Source organism: Eretmochelys imbricata, chromosome 1, assembly GCF_965152235.1.
Source record: "Eretmochelys imbricata isolate rEreImb1 chromosome 1, rEreImb1.hap1, whole genome shotgun sequence".
Lineage (NCBI taxonomy): Eukaryota > Metazoa > Chordata > Testudines > Cheloniidae > Eretmochelys > Eretmochelys imbricata.
This window is the reverse complement of record NC_135572.1, coordinates 246,029,745-246,045,316: the sequence shown is the minus strand read 5'-3', so window position 1 is coordinate 246,045,316 and position 15,572 is coordinate 246,029,745. Positions and strand designations below refer to the sequence as shown.

General features: G+C 42.6%; 1 protein-coding gene across 2 annotated transcripts in view; it reads left to right on the top strand.

The window, feature by feature from the left end:
• DERA (deoxyribose-phosphate aldolase) overlaps positions 1-15,572 on the top strand; it is a 90,433-nt gene that overhangs the window by 10,037 nt on the left and 64,824 nt on the right. For both annotated transcript variants that reach the window (XM_077826730.1, XM_077826721.1), the window contains exon 2: positions 6,171-6,268. In XM_077826730.1, coding sequence (XP_077682856.1) covers positions 6,171-6,268 — 98 coding nt within the window. The remainder of the gene's footprint in view (positions 1-6,170; positions 6,269-15,572) is intronic.

Below are 15,572 nucleotides of genomic sequence, written 5' to 3'. Positions count from 1 at the left end.
ACTGTGTGGCACTTCAGATCAGCTGTATGTGCCAAACAATGGAAACTTCCTTAAAATTGTGGAGCTGATGGCTAAGTTTGATGCTGTACTGCAGGAGCATCTAAGAATAGTCACCACCCAAGAAATGTACACCCACCAGTACCTTAGAAAAACAATTCAAAATGAGATCATACAGTTACTGGCAACAAAAGTCAAACAGAAGATTGTGGCAGATCTGAAGTCAGCAAGATATTACTCTCTTATTCTGGACTGCACACCTGACAGCCATACGGAACAAATGACTTTAATGGTGCATTTTTAACAGCAACAGAATCACCAAGTTCAATGAATGAGAACTGCATGGGACAAAAAAAGTTTGAGAGTTTAACTCTCGGATCCGTGTCTGTACTCCTCTGTTCTTTCCTCTCATGTTGGCACCATTATCGTAGCCCTGACCTCTCATGTCAGCTATTGCAATTCCTGTATCTTCCAGCTTTTTAAGAAGCACATTTGTCATACCAGCTCTTGTAGTATCGTCAATGTCAATAAATTCTAGAAAATGCTCTCTGACAGTCACCATTGCAGGGACATTTTCACTAGGTTCTGTTGCTGTTCAAAGTAACGCTGGTGTCAGAAATTTGAACAACCACTGCACAGCACATAGGCCCCCAGAGTTACAATGCATGTAGTGACAGAACCCCTTACGGTTTAGGTGATACCCAAAATATCACATATGATCATAGTTTCTAACTCAAAAAATCAAACCTCAAATGGTAACCAATTTAACACATTCCGTTATGAGATTTGATCCTTGAGCTGTTACTTACATTTGTAGTTCTATTGAACTCATTAGGCCTATGTAAATGAGTGTGGGAGGCTGGATTTGGACTATGCTTAGTTGAATTTCTCACTTTACCACTAAAATATGCAAACACTATCTTTTAAAAAAATATTTTAATTTTTAAGCATTCAATTTAGCTGTTCAAAGGGATTAAATAAAAGTCCAACTTCTGGTCAGGAGCAAATCTGTATTTAAAAAAAGAGTGGGTTATGTAGCTTGGGTATTTATAAAGTTATGTATTGAAGCAGATTTTTAATTTATTTGTTACTGATGGAATAGCTTAGTATTATTGGATTTGTGTTGCCAATTCAAAAGGGAATGGTTTTCCTGTTAAAGTTTTAACTACGGTTTTGAAGGTTTTCAGATGTCTTTAGAGGAAAAAGTAAACTTTAAGAGAGTGATTACAGAATATTGGCTAATTAGCTGTAATGTAGCTGCTTTAATTGCTTTTATCCCTGAAGCCACATGACTATGCAGATGACTAGCAGATGACTTATTTGAAAAAAAAAAAAAGAGTGTTCACACTGCAAGGTTAATGAGCCTAATTAAATATAGTTTTCCCTAGCCAGACTCGCTCAATCATAAAGTGGGGGGAAAAATCCAAGGCAAACAGTTCTGTTTTAAAATAATGGTTATGTTCTGAATTTTAATAGACAAAAGTTAGGATTGAGACTGATTTTTTTTCTGACTAAAGACATTTATGTTTAAAGGTCTGGTAAGATCCCACATGGCAAACTTTGAAAATCTATTTAGAGATGATTATGCTGATACATATTTATTTGTTTTTTCTTCTCCACCCCCTTCTTAATTAATAGAGATGTGTGCTTGAAGAAAGGATCTGTGCTGCATTGGAGTCTCCATCTGCTCCTGCTTATTACCATAACCTTTGTCCTTCCACACCATATCCCTTACAATTTTTTGTTACCCTCTCATGTCTAATATTAGATTGTAAATTCTTCTTGGCAGGGATTTTGGTCCAGATTTTTAAAAGTATTTAGGCATCGCTGCGCTCAGGATTGTAATCTGTAAAAATCTAGGCTCTTGTTTTATTTGTTCTGGTAAGCACCCAGCATGCTTTTTTGGTGCTGTAGTAATAATGATAATGAGCAGATGACTTTTTAAAGGGGTATTGAATGGGAAAGCTGAAAACATGAGTTAACAGAAGACTCCCTTAATGGGATTGTTGGTTTTCCCCAGTTGTCCAGCCATCTCTCGAATGGCACAGACTCAGTTGTGTCTTTTGTTTAAACCAAATATATCTGTTAACATGCTCGTTACTTCCTCAAATATATGTCTGTGATTCTCCCTCCCAGAGAAAGTTACCCAGAGTTCCTCAGTAGCTTTGACCCATGGGTTAACTATAACCATATGAACTGCCATAACCAGATTAGATCATCTAGTACAGTATCATGTCCCTAAGAATGCCCAGTATCAGATGCATCGGAGGAAGTTGCTAAAGACTCCAAAGTGGATAATAATGGAATAACTTGCCCGTGGGGGAAGTTTCTTCTTACCCCCTGAGGGTTTGTCTACACAGCAAAAAGCTGTGTGCAGGCCAGCTGACACACATGCTTGAATCCAGTTAGTGTAGATAACAATAGTAGTGAAGACCATGCAGTGCGGGTAACACAAGCCTTGCATGGTCCCTGGGTATGTACTCGGCTCATTAGCCCACTCTGAGGTCATTGCAGCGCTGTCTTCACTGCTATTGTGTCACTTAGGTAGGCTAACCTGTGGACAGCTTTGGCTGTGTAGACTCATGCTCAGTCAGATTTAGGTTTATGGCATAAGATAGCACAAAAGGAAAGAATTATTGATTTGTAACAAATTGGATTTAACATTCAAATTCTTCCTCTTCTGCATGCTTTGCATATTCTATACAAGCAGTTGTGTTACGACAGACGTTTTAGCTCCATGAAGAAGTGATACAAAGTTAATTTTCTGACAGATCAACTCAGTTGTCTTTCGTAGCCTTGAACACAGTGAGTGAGTCTGGAAAGAATCAAGATATCATGAACAAAGGGGACTCTTCACTGTTTGCCGTCCAGCGCCAGAGTAACTATGGACAGTAGGTCTTATTAGAGAAGAGGTGAAACATTTCAGACAAAGTACTGAGCTTCTAAAAGACTTGATCAAGTCTTCCAAAGGGATTGAAAGGTCGTGCTGCCCCCAGTACGTAGTAAAGTTATCAGGAGTCTTGATAAATTGCAGCAAGGTCTAATGATTCTGCCTGTACACTAGGCATGTAGGAGGAGAATCACAACTCTGACACAGATCCATGTTTTAATTCCTATCAGTAGACTAAGTCAAACGTTGTATATAATGGTTTCTGGGAAGCCAGGAACACCGATCACTTCAGGGTCTCAACATCAGAGTAGCTCCAGAGGATGCAGAGGTCTTTGTAAGGGATAGTCTACGCTAGAATTGCTACAGCTGCACCGATGTAGCTGCGCCCTTGTAGCGCTGCTAGTGCAGAGAGCTCTCCTGTCCATAGGCAGTGAGTTTTTCTTTTCCCTGGCGGGTGCTCCACCCCTACTTTGCCCCAAGGGCCCCCCACCCCTTCCATTGCCTTCCCCAAGGCCTTGCTCTCACTCTGCCTCTTCCTGCCCCCTCCCTGTGGCCCCTATGTGCTCACTGCTCTCTGCCCTCCTCCAGCTGCCAATCAGCTAATTGGGGGCGCTGCCAAGCAGCTGATTGGGGGTGCAGCCAAACAGCTGTGGCTGGTGAGTGCAGCATACCCACTATTTTTTTTTTCCCCCCCATGGGTGCTCCAGTCGGCGGGAGAGCTTCTCCTGTTGACATAGCGCTGTCCACACCGGCACTTAGGTAAGTGTAACATATATTGCTCAGGAGGTGGCTTTTCCACACCCCTGAGAGACTTAAAGTTATACCGAAGTAAGTGCTAGTGTGTACAAGCCCTAAGGGATCAGCTACCTTATAGTTAAACTGTTTATATGTGCATGTTCAAAGGTCTTCTGGTTGCATTTCATTTGTCAAAAATTCTTAAAGGGATGAAAATTCCACCACCAACCCCAGGTTATAGGAACATATAGCTATAACCCTTTCCAATATTTTCAGAGATGTGGGGCGAGACCAGAGTGCTGTTCCTTTGAAACAGAATGTGCAGGTTTTTGACTTAGCCCATGCAGAATCATTGAGGTTCTTCTATTATAAAATGTGTTTGCAATTACATAAATTCCTTCCACTGTGATTTTAAAGCATAAGTGGATGTGTATGGTGAATGCTGCTATAATCTTGATGGAAACTTTACAAATTTGTAAATGATCGTTTGTTCTCTAGAATTACATCTAACACACTTGGTTCATTTTGATTTCTCTGCTTGCAGCCAGTATTTTCTCTCTGTCTTTGTTGCTTGTTTAATTATCTGTAAATAAATACATGGTAGTAAGAAAATGTTGGCATGGTGGGATGTTAAAATTTTGCATGTTGTTAGCTCTGTACAGGTGTCTCTAGTTACTCTGCTGATAAACGCAGTTAAAACACTACATGGGCAGTTTCTAGATTGATGGAAGAATTCTTTTACTGACCTAGTGCTGTCTATACTGGGGATTAGGTTTCCTTAGCTACATCACTCAGGAGTATGGATTTTTCACACCCCTGAGCAACATAACTGAGTCAACCTAACTTTTTAGCATAGACCAGGCCTTAGTTTTTTGCGTTTGTTCTGCGTTCCCACCACATCTGTCCTTAACTTTCCAGTCACACTTGTTTCCTCCTTGAGCTTCCAGCAAGTCCCAGGTCATATCTAAATTAGGAAAACAGGTTGTGCTTAAAAATGCATTGTCTCATATATTTGAATTAACATGATTTTAAACACAAACATCGATAAGGTTTAACAACTTTAAAAATGGGTTAGCTAGTCATAGTCAACCCTAGAGTCCCATGAGGAAAAAGACTTGGGCCAAGGTTTCTAAAGGTGCTTTGTGATTTTTGGTTGCCTCAGCTGTTAGGTGTCCAACTTAAGACTCTTCAAAGGGACCTGATTTTTCAGAAAGTGCAGAGCACCCACCTCCTGAAAAATTAAGCCCCTTCAAGGTACCTCTATTTGGGCTTTAAAAAATGGAGGCAGTTGGAATCACTAGTCACTTTTGGAAATGTTACCCTTGAATCGTTGCACTGTCCATAGGTAAGTTATCTTCAGGCACAGGGTTTAATTCCCTGGTCAAGAGATATTTAGGAAGAACTAGTTGCAGTTTAGCTGACCATAGATTTATTTTTCTTTGCTTATATCTGTCCGCCTTTAGTTTCATCATTGACTCATTACTTGATCAAGAGGATATGTACACAAGTGAACATTAATTCAAACATTTGCATTGTCATGCCCTTGGAAGTTTAAAAGTTGAAGATGTAGAAGGCTCAATCCTGGAATGTGCTGAGTGCCCTCAGCTCTCATTTGCTAGTTAGCCTGTTTTCAAAAGTGGATGTTCATTGTGGGTGCCTCCAATTTTTGGTGCTCAGCTTGGAACAGTTTAGGCCTGACTATCAGAGGTGGGGAGAAGCCACAGCTCCTGTTGACTTCACTTGCAGTTTGTGGATGCACAACATCCAACTCAGTACCCACTTTTGAATGTTCTGCCTTCAATTTCCTTAAGGGCTGAGAGTGCTTAGCACCTCTTAGGGAGTATGTAGCATCTTACAGGTTTTGAGAGAGTCAGTTTGTGTGTGTGTGTGTGTGTGTGTTAAAAAATGGATGATTTAGAAACTGATAAATACAGGGCCTGATCTGTAGGCTCCTAGTTTAAATTCGCCTAGGACAATAGTGACCCAAACTCCTTACCATCACAGGCGTTGTGTGGTAGCTTTGGTGAAAGGTGATGGCATGAGTATAGAACCCAGGAGACAAGTGTCTACATCACAATTGGTTATAACTGGCAGCCTGAGCAGAGAGCAGCGAAAGATTGAACGGGCATGCTCTTGCCCCTCAAGGGACAAGTGAGGGGTTAGTGAAGCACACTGGTGGGCAGTGTGAGGAAGCTGAACCGCCATTTCTGTGCTGTACTTCTTATAGGCATAGAAGATTTCAGAGTCCAGGACTAGCAATCTGCCATCCTTCAACACCATTAAATTAACTCAGAAGTTTTAAAGGGAAACAAAAAGTCAGTATATACATCTGATTCACAGACCCTTCCCTTGAATAAGTGTTGACAAGGTGTCACGTTAAAGGGGTTTTTAATATTTTGGATTGGTGAAAGGCCTTTAAGCCCTTAAAGGGACACATGAGTCCAAAGCTGCCTTCAAAGGACTTGAATTATAAGGAGGACCTCTCCTTTTTAAATACCACTAAAATATATTAAAAATACACTAAAACTAATGGGAGTCTTCTTCGTAGACCTTGGCTCGATCTCAAGAGTGCAAGTGAATCAACCTGCAGTTATAAGGCATGCAGAACAAATTCAGTCACGAAGAACTGTGAAAAAGGATTGGCAAGTAAGTGCTCTTTTTAAGCATTCTGTTCCTGTATATTTAAAGCAGTCATTTTCACTCTCTAGACTGTAGTATTGAATTTCATTCAAGATGCATGTAAACCTAAAAGATTGTGGTTGTCCATGTCTTATTTTAATAATTTGTATTTGATGATGAGTTGGAATAAGATAATGCATTTATCCAAAAAAGTTAAAAACCTGATAACTCATGAGTGGCCAAACTACAAATGAATTGCAGGCATCTTTATTCATGAGTGGATTAAATTGTATATTATTATCCTAGCATATTTATTCTGTTTCCCAGACAGATCTCTCTACAAAGTCTTATTTTTTAATTTTAAAGCTGTATGATATAATTGTGGTCCCTGTCAAGTTTGACCTACCTAACTGGTTTTTTTCCTTAACTATCCCGAATGGGTGATTTTTGCTTAACTAGTTACGTACAATTCAAAACACTCAATTTACTGTGGGACTCATGGTAAAGAAATTAGTACAGCATGCATGTTAAGGGGGCTGATTCTGCAACCCTTATGCATGTTGAGCAGTATTTTGCCAGGAGTCCCACTGGCTTCAGAGGGGCTACTTGCATTAATAAATGTTTAACATGCATAAAATGTATTGAACTGGACCCCGTGATAGAAAACCTGGCAAGGTGCAAGAGTGTCCTAAGACTTGACCAAATTTTGCCTTCAAATACACGCACAACTTTCAGAGATTCCTGTTGGGGGGCAGAACTTGACCCATAGAAAGTTGTGGTAGTGTCTTAAAGAAAAACTGCACCTATTTTGCTCAGGGCAGCTGTCTAAAAATTCATAGATAGGTAAAAATGGCTTATCTCCAGGAATAAACTGAAAACTTTAAACACTGAATTAGGAAATTGTTACATTATAATTGGCATTTCTGAGCTTATGGCTGGTGGCAGCCCTCTTGACAAAACTTGTGATGCTAGAGGCCAAATTCAGCCCTGGTGTAAGTGAGCACAGTTCCCATGGATCATAGTGAAAGTTCTCTGTTTACATCAGGATGCATTTGGTGCTATCAATGTGAAAACCCAGTGGAAGAATCTGTAAGACCGCTTTCTACCCTGGTATAAGAACTGTTTAACAATCATAACGTTAATAGTTCAAAAACACACTTTTAAACCATCATTTTTTCTCCAGTCTGTTACAGCAAGTTTAAGGCAGGTTGGAAGCGTTCCCCCAGCGTTAGGCTGAGAAACACCAGTAGTGATAAAAAAAAATCTTGGAGTGCTTCTTAACCTAGAGAACATTTAGATGCTTGGAGCCTGATTCTCTACTCCCTTTCATTTGTACCTGTGTGAAGTGGGTATAAAACAAGAGCCAGCAAACAGAGCTGTAAACAGGGGGAATTTGAGTGGGAGGTCTGTTGCAGGAGAAGGGAGGATTGGGCAAGCCCCTGTACCTTAAAGGCAGTGAGTGAGTTTTGTGTGTGTTGTGTGTTTTTTTTCTGTTTTGTGGGGTGGGGTTGGTTTTTGTTTTGTTCAGTTTGCAGAGGCTGGTAGGAGGCAGTGTGCTGTGTGGGAAGCAGAACCCTGATTAGGGGGCGGGGCTTTCCTGATTAGGAGTCCTATAAAGGCAGGCAAGCAGTCAGCCAGCAGCACAGGAGCCAGCAAACTGGGTTTGTTGGGTTTTTGTTTTGGGGTTTTGTTTTTTCTTTTTCACTGAAAGGTGCTTAGGAGGGTAGGGTATGACAGCTACAGAGGCAGCAGTGGTAGTGATCTAAGGAATGGAAGAGACAAATGAGGATGACCAGGTATGGAAACTGTGGCATGTACATTTTCCTGAGCAGGTACCTGAAAAGAGCTTGCTTTTTATGAAGTGCCGCCTGACAGAGCTGGTGGAAGAGAAGATATGAGGCTTGGAAATGCAGGTGAAAACTATGGTTGAGTTTTGAAGGGTTCCAAGCAGGTGATGGACGGAAGGCAAGAGCAGGTTGAAGGGAAAAGCCAAGACGCACAGATGCAAGCTGGATTAAAGAACTTGGAGTGGAGACTGCTGGGTGAGGAAAGTGGCCAGTGGAAGCGTGTGACTATGAGAATCAGGCAGAGGAAAGGACTGGCTAGTTAAGGGGAAATAGAGCTCAGGACCGGTTTGCTGAGTTGAAAAAGGAAGAAGGGGCTGTAACTGAAGGAGGGAGGACAAGGAAGAAGAGAACAGTGGCTAGTCATAAGAAGAGGGGAAGAGCCAGTGGAGATACCCAGAGTTCAGAGCCCCAGGAGGATACAGGAAGACTCACAGAAGATTGCAAGGGAGAATAAAAGACAAGAGGACTTGAAACCAGAAAGAACAGGAGGAAGTCTGGAGAATCACACCATCACCAAGAAAAGCAAGTCTATGTGATTGGTGACTCCTTGCTAAGACGAACAGACAGGTCTGTCACCAGAGCTGATCCGGAGAACAGAAGGGTGTGTGCTGTCTGCCAGGAGCTAAGATATGGGATGTGAGCCTGATCCTGAAGAGGATCCTAATGGGAGCAGGAAAGAATCTACTGGTTGACTTTATGTGGGAACAAATGAGACAGCTAGATTCTCGCTGGAACTCATCAAGGAAAACTATGCCAGGCTGGGGAAGACGCTTAAGGAAACGGAGGCTCAGGTGATCTTCAGTGGAATTCTGCCTGTCCCTAGAGGAGGAAAATGAAAGCAAGACAAGATTATGATGCTCAACAGATGGCTCAGTGGTGCTATTAGGAATGCTTTGGGATGTCTGACCACTGGGAGGCATTCATAGACAGAGGACGGTTCTCATGGAATGGACTCCACTTGAGTAGGGAGGGAAATAGACATCTGGGATGGAGGCTGGAACCATTGATAGAAAGAGCATTAAACTAGGAACTTTGGGGAGATGCTCATGTAATCTCCACACCTGATTCTAATATTGAGCAGGAGGAAAATCAGGTAAGAAAAGATACAGCAATGAGAAAGTAACTGCAGTGGGTAGGAAAATGAACATTAAGAGGAGAGAGCTTCTTTGGTATCAGCACTCTAACAGTCAGGTAGGCAATACTGGCAGCAGAATGACTGTACTCAGTCAGGTGAGGAAGCAGAAACAACTAAGATGTTTGTACAGCAATGCAAGGAGCCTGGGTAACACAACGAAGGAACTAGAGCTACTGGTGCAGAAAGTGAAACCAGATATTATAGGAATAACAGAAACATGGTGGAATAGTAGTCATGATTGTAGTACAGGTATTGAAGGGTATGTGGTGTTCAGAAAAGACAGAAATAAAGGTAAAGGTGGTAGAGTAGCATTGTATGTAATGATGAGGTAGACTGGAAAGAAGTTAGAAGTAACGGAATGGATAAGACAGAGTCTGTTTGGGCTAAAATCACTTTGGGGAAGAAAGCTAGTAGTGGGTCTCCTGGGATAGTGCTTGATCAACAGATGGGGTGTGCTACAGACCACCAGAATCCGATTTGGATATGGAGAGAGACCTCTAATGTTTTTAATGAAATAAGTATTACTGGGAATTGAGTGATTATGGGAGACTTTAAGTTCCCAGATATAGATTGGAGGACAAGTGCTACTAATAATAGTAGAGTCCAGATTTTCCTGGATGTGATAGCTGGCAGATTTCTTTACCAAACAGTTGCTGATCACCAAGAGGTGATGCCATTTTAGATTTGGTTCTGGTGAGTAGTGAGGACCTCCTAGAAGAGCTGGTGTTAGGGAGTATGAGCTAATTCAGTTTAAACTAAATGGAAGGATAAACAAAAAATAAATAGATCTGCAACTAGGGTCCTTGATTTCAAAAGGACAAACTTAAAAACATTAAGGGAATTAGTTAGGGAAGTGGTCTGGACTGAAGAACTCAAGGATCTAAATGCAGAGGAGGCTTGGAATTACTTTAGGTCAAAGTTGCAGAAATGATCTGAAGCCTGAATCCCAAGCAAGGGGAAAAACCTTGTAGGGAAGTGTTTGAGACCAAGCTGGATGAGCAAGCATCTCAAACAGGTGATTAAGAGAAAGCAGAAAGTCTACAAGGAATGGAAGATGGGGTGGATCAGCAAGGAAAGCTACCTCTTAGAGGTCAGAAAGAGTAGGGATAAAGTGAGAACTACCAAAAGCCAAGCAGAGTTGGACCTTGCAAAGAGAATTAAAACCAATAGTAAAAGTTTCTATAGCCATATAAATAAGAACAAAACAAGGAAAGAAGAAGTGGGACTACTAAATGCTGAGGATGGGGTGGAGATTAAAGATAATCTAGGTGTCACTCCATCTGGTATAGGACACCGGTAAAAGCACCAATCTCAGGTCAAACTGCTAGAATACAGGACATATACCTCAGACTGGTGGTGTATTCTATCATAAAGTGGCATAGTTGTCAGCCCATAAAATCACTGTACTGGTTCACAAAGTATTGAATGGATTACAAACATTTGCCAGAGCTTGTATAAACAGTTTAGCTGTTTTCAGTAACTCCTGGCAAGATCACATAAATCGTAAGAATTGTGTTACAAAAGCTGAAGGAACTCAACCTCACTGCCAAGGTCTCCAAATGCAGAATAGGGTTTGCAAAAGTATCCTATATAGGACACAGTATGAACAAGAGGTTGGTATGCCCTGATCTCTTAGAAGTAGAGGCCATCAAAAGCTGGCCTGCCCCTAGAACAAAGAAGCCGGTCCAATCCATTATTGGTCTGGCTAATTGTTACAATAGATTTGTAAAGGGGTTCAGTAACATTGTGGCCCCCATAACAGTCCTTACAAAGAATGGGAAATTCTTAGGATGTATTCAACAGTGTCCGGGATACCCATTCCTACATCAATTTTGCGTTCGGAGTGTGATGCTGTATTTAAAAAAAAAAAAAAAATGATGTTTATACTAAGGTATCACTGTGCAGAGGTTCAAGAAGGGTACTGAACAAACTAACCTCAGAGACAAACTGTCTAAGCAGATTTCAGAGTAGCAGCCGTGTTAGTCTGTATTCGCAAAAAGAAAAGGATGCATCCGATGAAGTGAGCTGTAGCTCACGAAAGCTTACGCTCAAATAAATTGGTTAGTCGCTAAGGTGCCACAAGTACTCCTTTTCTTTTGTCTAAGCAGAACGCATAGCATAAAAATACTTGTAAACGTTCATTTGTAATGAAAATTATGGTGCTTATGATGAAAAACAAGGTTTATCATTAGCACCATAACTAGTCACTAGGTTTTCCTTTATCTTAGTATTTCCCTTGGCATATGCCTTTAATTCAATCATATCTTGAGGGCTGTGGTATTTGAGTGTTCGGTGAGGTAAGGATGTAGGGGAGTCTTGTATACTAGCAGACCTTCTGTGGAGCTGTCTCCCAACATCATGGTTGTGCACGTGTAAAAAGCCTATTTACCTTCTTGGGATTAATTTGTGGCCCTCACCTTCAGGACCCAGCTCTTCTGCACTTCCTGTAGGGTTGTAATCTGAGCCTTCTTGTGTAAACAACTCTGCTGCTGACCAGGAATGTCTGTTTCTAGCAGCATCCTCTCAGCAGCTTTCTTTGGGTAAGTGGCAAAGCTCCCTTCCCCCTCCCAGCCCGTTAATTTGCATGTTCACAGATACTGCTGGCTGCTTCGTTTTGAATCTACTTTGAATCTTCAGAGACTGGCCTCTCTCTCAAAGAGAATTTCCACCTGCATGTCCGAATCAGTGTCCTGATGACTTTCAACTATTAAATTGTGCTTCCACATGGAATCAGATGTGCCTGAGCTCACTAGGACATATTCAAAGGGTCTAGAGGTGAGAGTCTGTCTACCACCACCCTTTGTGTTCCCGACGACGGTTCGTCTGCCTGGCTGCTCTGCTCTGAAAAGTCAGTTACCCACCCTACCCTCTGGATCTGAGACACAAGCCAGATGGACAGGTGCTGCATCAGCCTCCCTGTCCTGGGCATTTTCCATTAAAGAATCAGCATAGGAATACCCATGTGCCAACAACTGTACTACTCCAGAATGCTGGTTGGGCAAAGCCAACTGGTTACAGGGCGTTTTTATAGGCCCCAAAAATTCTTTTTCCATTTTCCCCTTCTGAAACCTTCGCTAAGCCACCTTTCCTGGTGCTCTGTAGAGTTAAGTCAGTGGAGCTATGCTCAGCTGAAAAACTCTGGCAGTTAGTAATGGGGACAGTCTTTTCAGTGGGTACACTGCTACTCTCAACAGACAATGATTCTTGAGCTAATTGGAGCAATTCTCTCCTGCACTCTTCAGGCACAGCTATCCATTCATTCACAAGTTCACTAGGAAGCCTCTCTTTCCCTGAAGGAGCCTTCCTAAACAAAAATCCATTTTTCATGAAAAATCTTCTCCTTCCTTCCTTCAGCTGGGGCACTACTCTGAGCAGCAACAAATTCTTCCTGTGTTTAATTTAAGTCCAGAATCACCTCAGAATCATATCAGACAAGTTCGCAACTGTCATAAACTGGGAGACACTCTTTGCCTGCTCACAGTTTTCCTCACTGACACCAGGTGCATCAAAGCCATACCTTCCCTGTGACCTGGTTATGATATTAACTTGATTAAATATAGTTACGATGTTGTTAACAATCAAGATATCAGCGGGTAGCAAATCGCGAATACCAACCACAATATCACCTTTAAAAATTTCCCCCTCCAGGTGGATTTTGGCCAAAAGTACTTTCACAGAGAACTCAGAGAGCCAAAATATTTACTTTTATTTGGCAACAAATGTCCTGCTCTGACAAGACTTCTCTTAACTAAAGTAGTGTCAGATGCTTAACCGTGCCGTCCTACACATCTAACGTTATTAACTTTTGCGCTGTTAATAAATTCTTTGCCACCATCCAAAGACTCTGCATTAATATAATTCGTGGGGTCATTCCCTTCCTTTTCCATCTCCTTTCAGACTAAGAGACAGCATTTGCACGCCAGGTGGCAGTGTTAGTGCTTACGTGGTTAGCCTCTGTATTTAACATCATTGTTCTGTATGTAACATCATTAGCACTCAAGGCGGGTTTCGTGGGTGCAGACTGTTGGGTGTTTTTAAGGTTTGGACAATTGGGTTTTATATGGCATGGGTCCCACAGTGATTACAGATCACCTGTTTCCTGTTAGAGTAAGAGGTTTTATGTTTTGGACTTTTATGAGGTTATTTAACAAAATTGGGGTTAGGTTTATTCTTAAACCTTTCAGCCCTTTTAAATTGGGGTGCAGAGGGATTACCTTTCCCCTGGGGCTTACACTCACGAGTCCTATTTTCTATATATTTGTCATCGATTTCTGCTGCTTTTTAAAACTGAGTCAGCCTATCACAAACTGTAGCCTTAACATCTTCTGGTGTCAGCCTAAACAACTGCTCTAGAGTAATTAAATTCAACAGTTTACCAAAGTCATCATATGCTCCCGCTCCCATGACCCACTTCTTAACATAACCAAGCAGTTTGTGTGTGCATTCCACATAAGTAACATTATCAGACATCTTAAGATTACTAAATTTCAACCTATAGGACTCAAGAGTAATTTTAACCTTTGCAATATAGTTGCTTTAATCTTTTTATAATTCAAAGCTTCCTCCAGCCCATTTCATTAGACACTTGCCTCGCTTTGCCAGTCAATTTGGTCAAGAGAATTGGCATCCAGTTTTCTTCTGGAATTTTATGAACACCACAGAATGTAGATAAAAATTCAAGATACTTAGATTCTTTATAAATTTGACAGGTTTTATCCCAGTCTCTGTTGAGAGGAGAAGTATCCACAGGCTGTTCTCTTTGCCTGTTCAGGACTTGGCATTGCAGCGTGTGAGCCTCTACCTTTTTTTGATGTGCTTCTCTCTCGGCTTGTATCTCTTCCATGTGCATTTTATGAGCCTCCTTTTCAGTTTCAACCTCTGCTAGGTGTCTCTGGTATACCCTTTCCTCTGCATTCTCAGCCTCCTTCTCCTTCATTTGAAGTGCTGCCATTTTTTCCTTCATGCTCAAACTGTTGCTTGTTTGCCTGGATCTGCATCTGGATTGCCTCTGCTGCTACTTTTTGGTCACATTCCATGAGCAAATCTTTCCTCTCCTGACCAGAGATGTCCCCTGTAAGACCTATTTTTCTATCTTTACATACCTTTTTAAGTTCATAACCTCATAGGATTGTGACTCCCCCCAACCCTTAGTTCCTTCGTGCCACCAGTGATGGTGCTGGAACTTCTAGCATTGTTTTGTTCTCAGTTCTTGAGACCTTTGAAAACCTGTAATATAGTTGTATATAGTTAGTAGTTCTTAGTTACCTCAGTCCCCGTACCCCAGTCCCCAGGCTTTAAGCCCTGTGATCGATGCAAACGGCCTATGCCCGTCAGTGATCCACATACCAGCAGCCTAAGATGCTTGGGCGAAGGGCACATAAGTGACAAGTGCAGTATCTGCAAGTTCTTCAAACCTAGGATGAAGAAGGAGCGTAATATCCATCTGAAAGCAGTCCTGATGGAGTTGGCACTCACTCTGGCACCGGAGTAGCGGTCCAACTCCGCACCAAGCATCGCGGCCTCCGTGTGCAGTGCTCCACTGGCGCCATCCATGAGCCAGCACCAGTCCCCCTCCACAGCTCCGGTCAAGAAGCCAAAAAAGACTGTGAGGGGAAGATCTCCTACCTCCCGGAAGGGAAAGGAGAGGGCGGGGGGCGAGCCATGACCCATGCCAGGCTGCTCAATGCCCCCATTGGGAACTTGGGCCCCAGCCTAGGTCGAGCAGTGCAGCCCATCCCATACTTTGCCTGGGACCCCAGATAGCATTGCGGGCCCAGGCCAGCTTCAGGTGCTGTCGACGCCTGAAGCCCTTCAAGCGGCTCAGGAGATCCTGACCCTCTCGGTGCCACCCACACTGGCTCCAGTGGTATCCTGGTCTCAAGGAAAGCCCGCGTTGGGACCTATACGTCTGTCCCTGCCTCAGCAGCACCATTTCCCATCAAGAGGGATGCCCTGCCATCGCTCGCCCGCCTGAAGCTGTCATGCCTTAGGACTAGAGAGACAGGCTCAGCTGAGCCCTCTTTGGTCCCTGCACCAGGGTTAGCGATCAAGGGACTCAAGGCATACCTTGCTGGTGGATTGGTGCAGACCTTCTGTGGCATGTGCCACCTGGCAGAAACTCTGGGACCAGACCCGACAGTTTCCAAGGGTCCGGTACCGATCAGACACCAGAGACCGCCGATCGCCAGGCCGTCATTGCCCATCTCCAAGAAGGAGATTGCACTACTCAGGGCGATCCTCCCAGCAACCAGCCCATAGTAGCTTCCAGTCCCGTTTGACGTCCCGGTATTGGTCGAGTAGCGTGAGGCGTGGATCGCCGGTATCTGGCGCAGATCCACTGAATGCCATT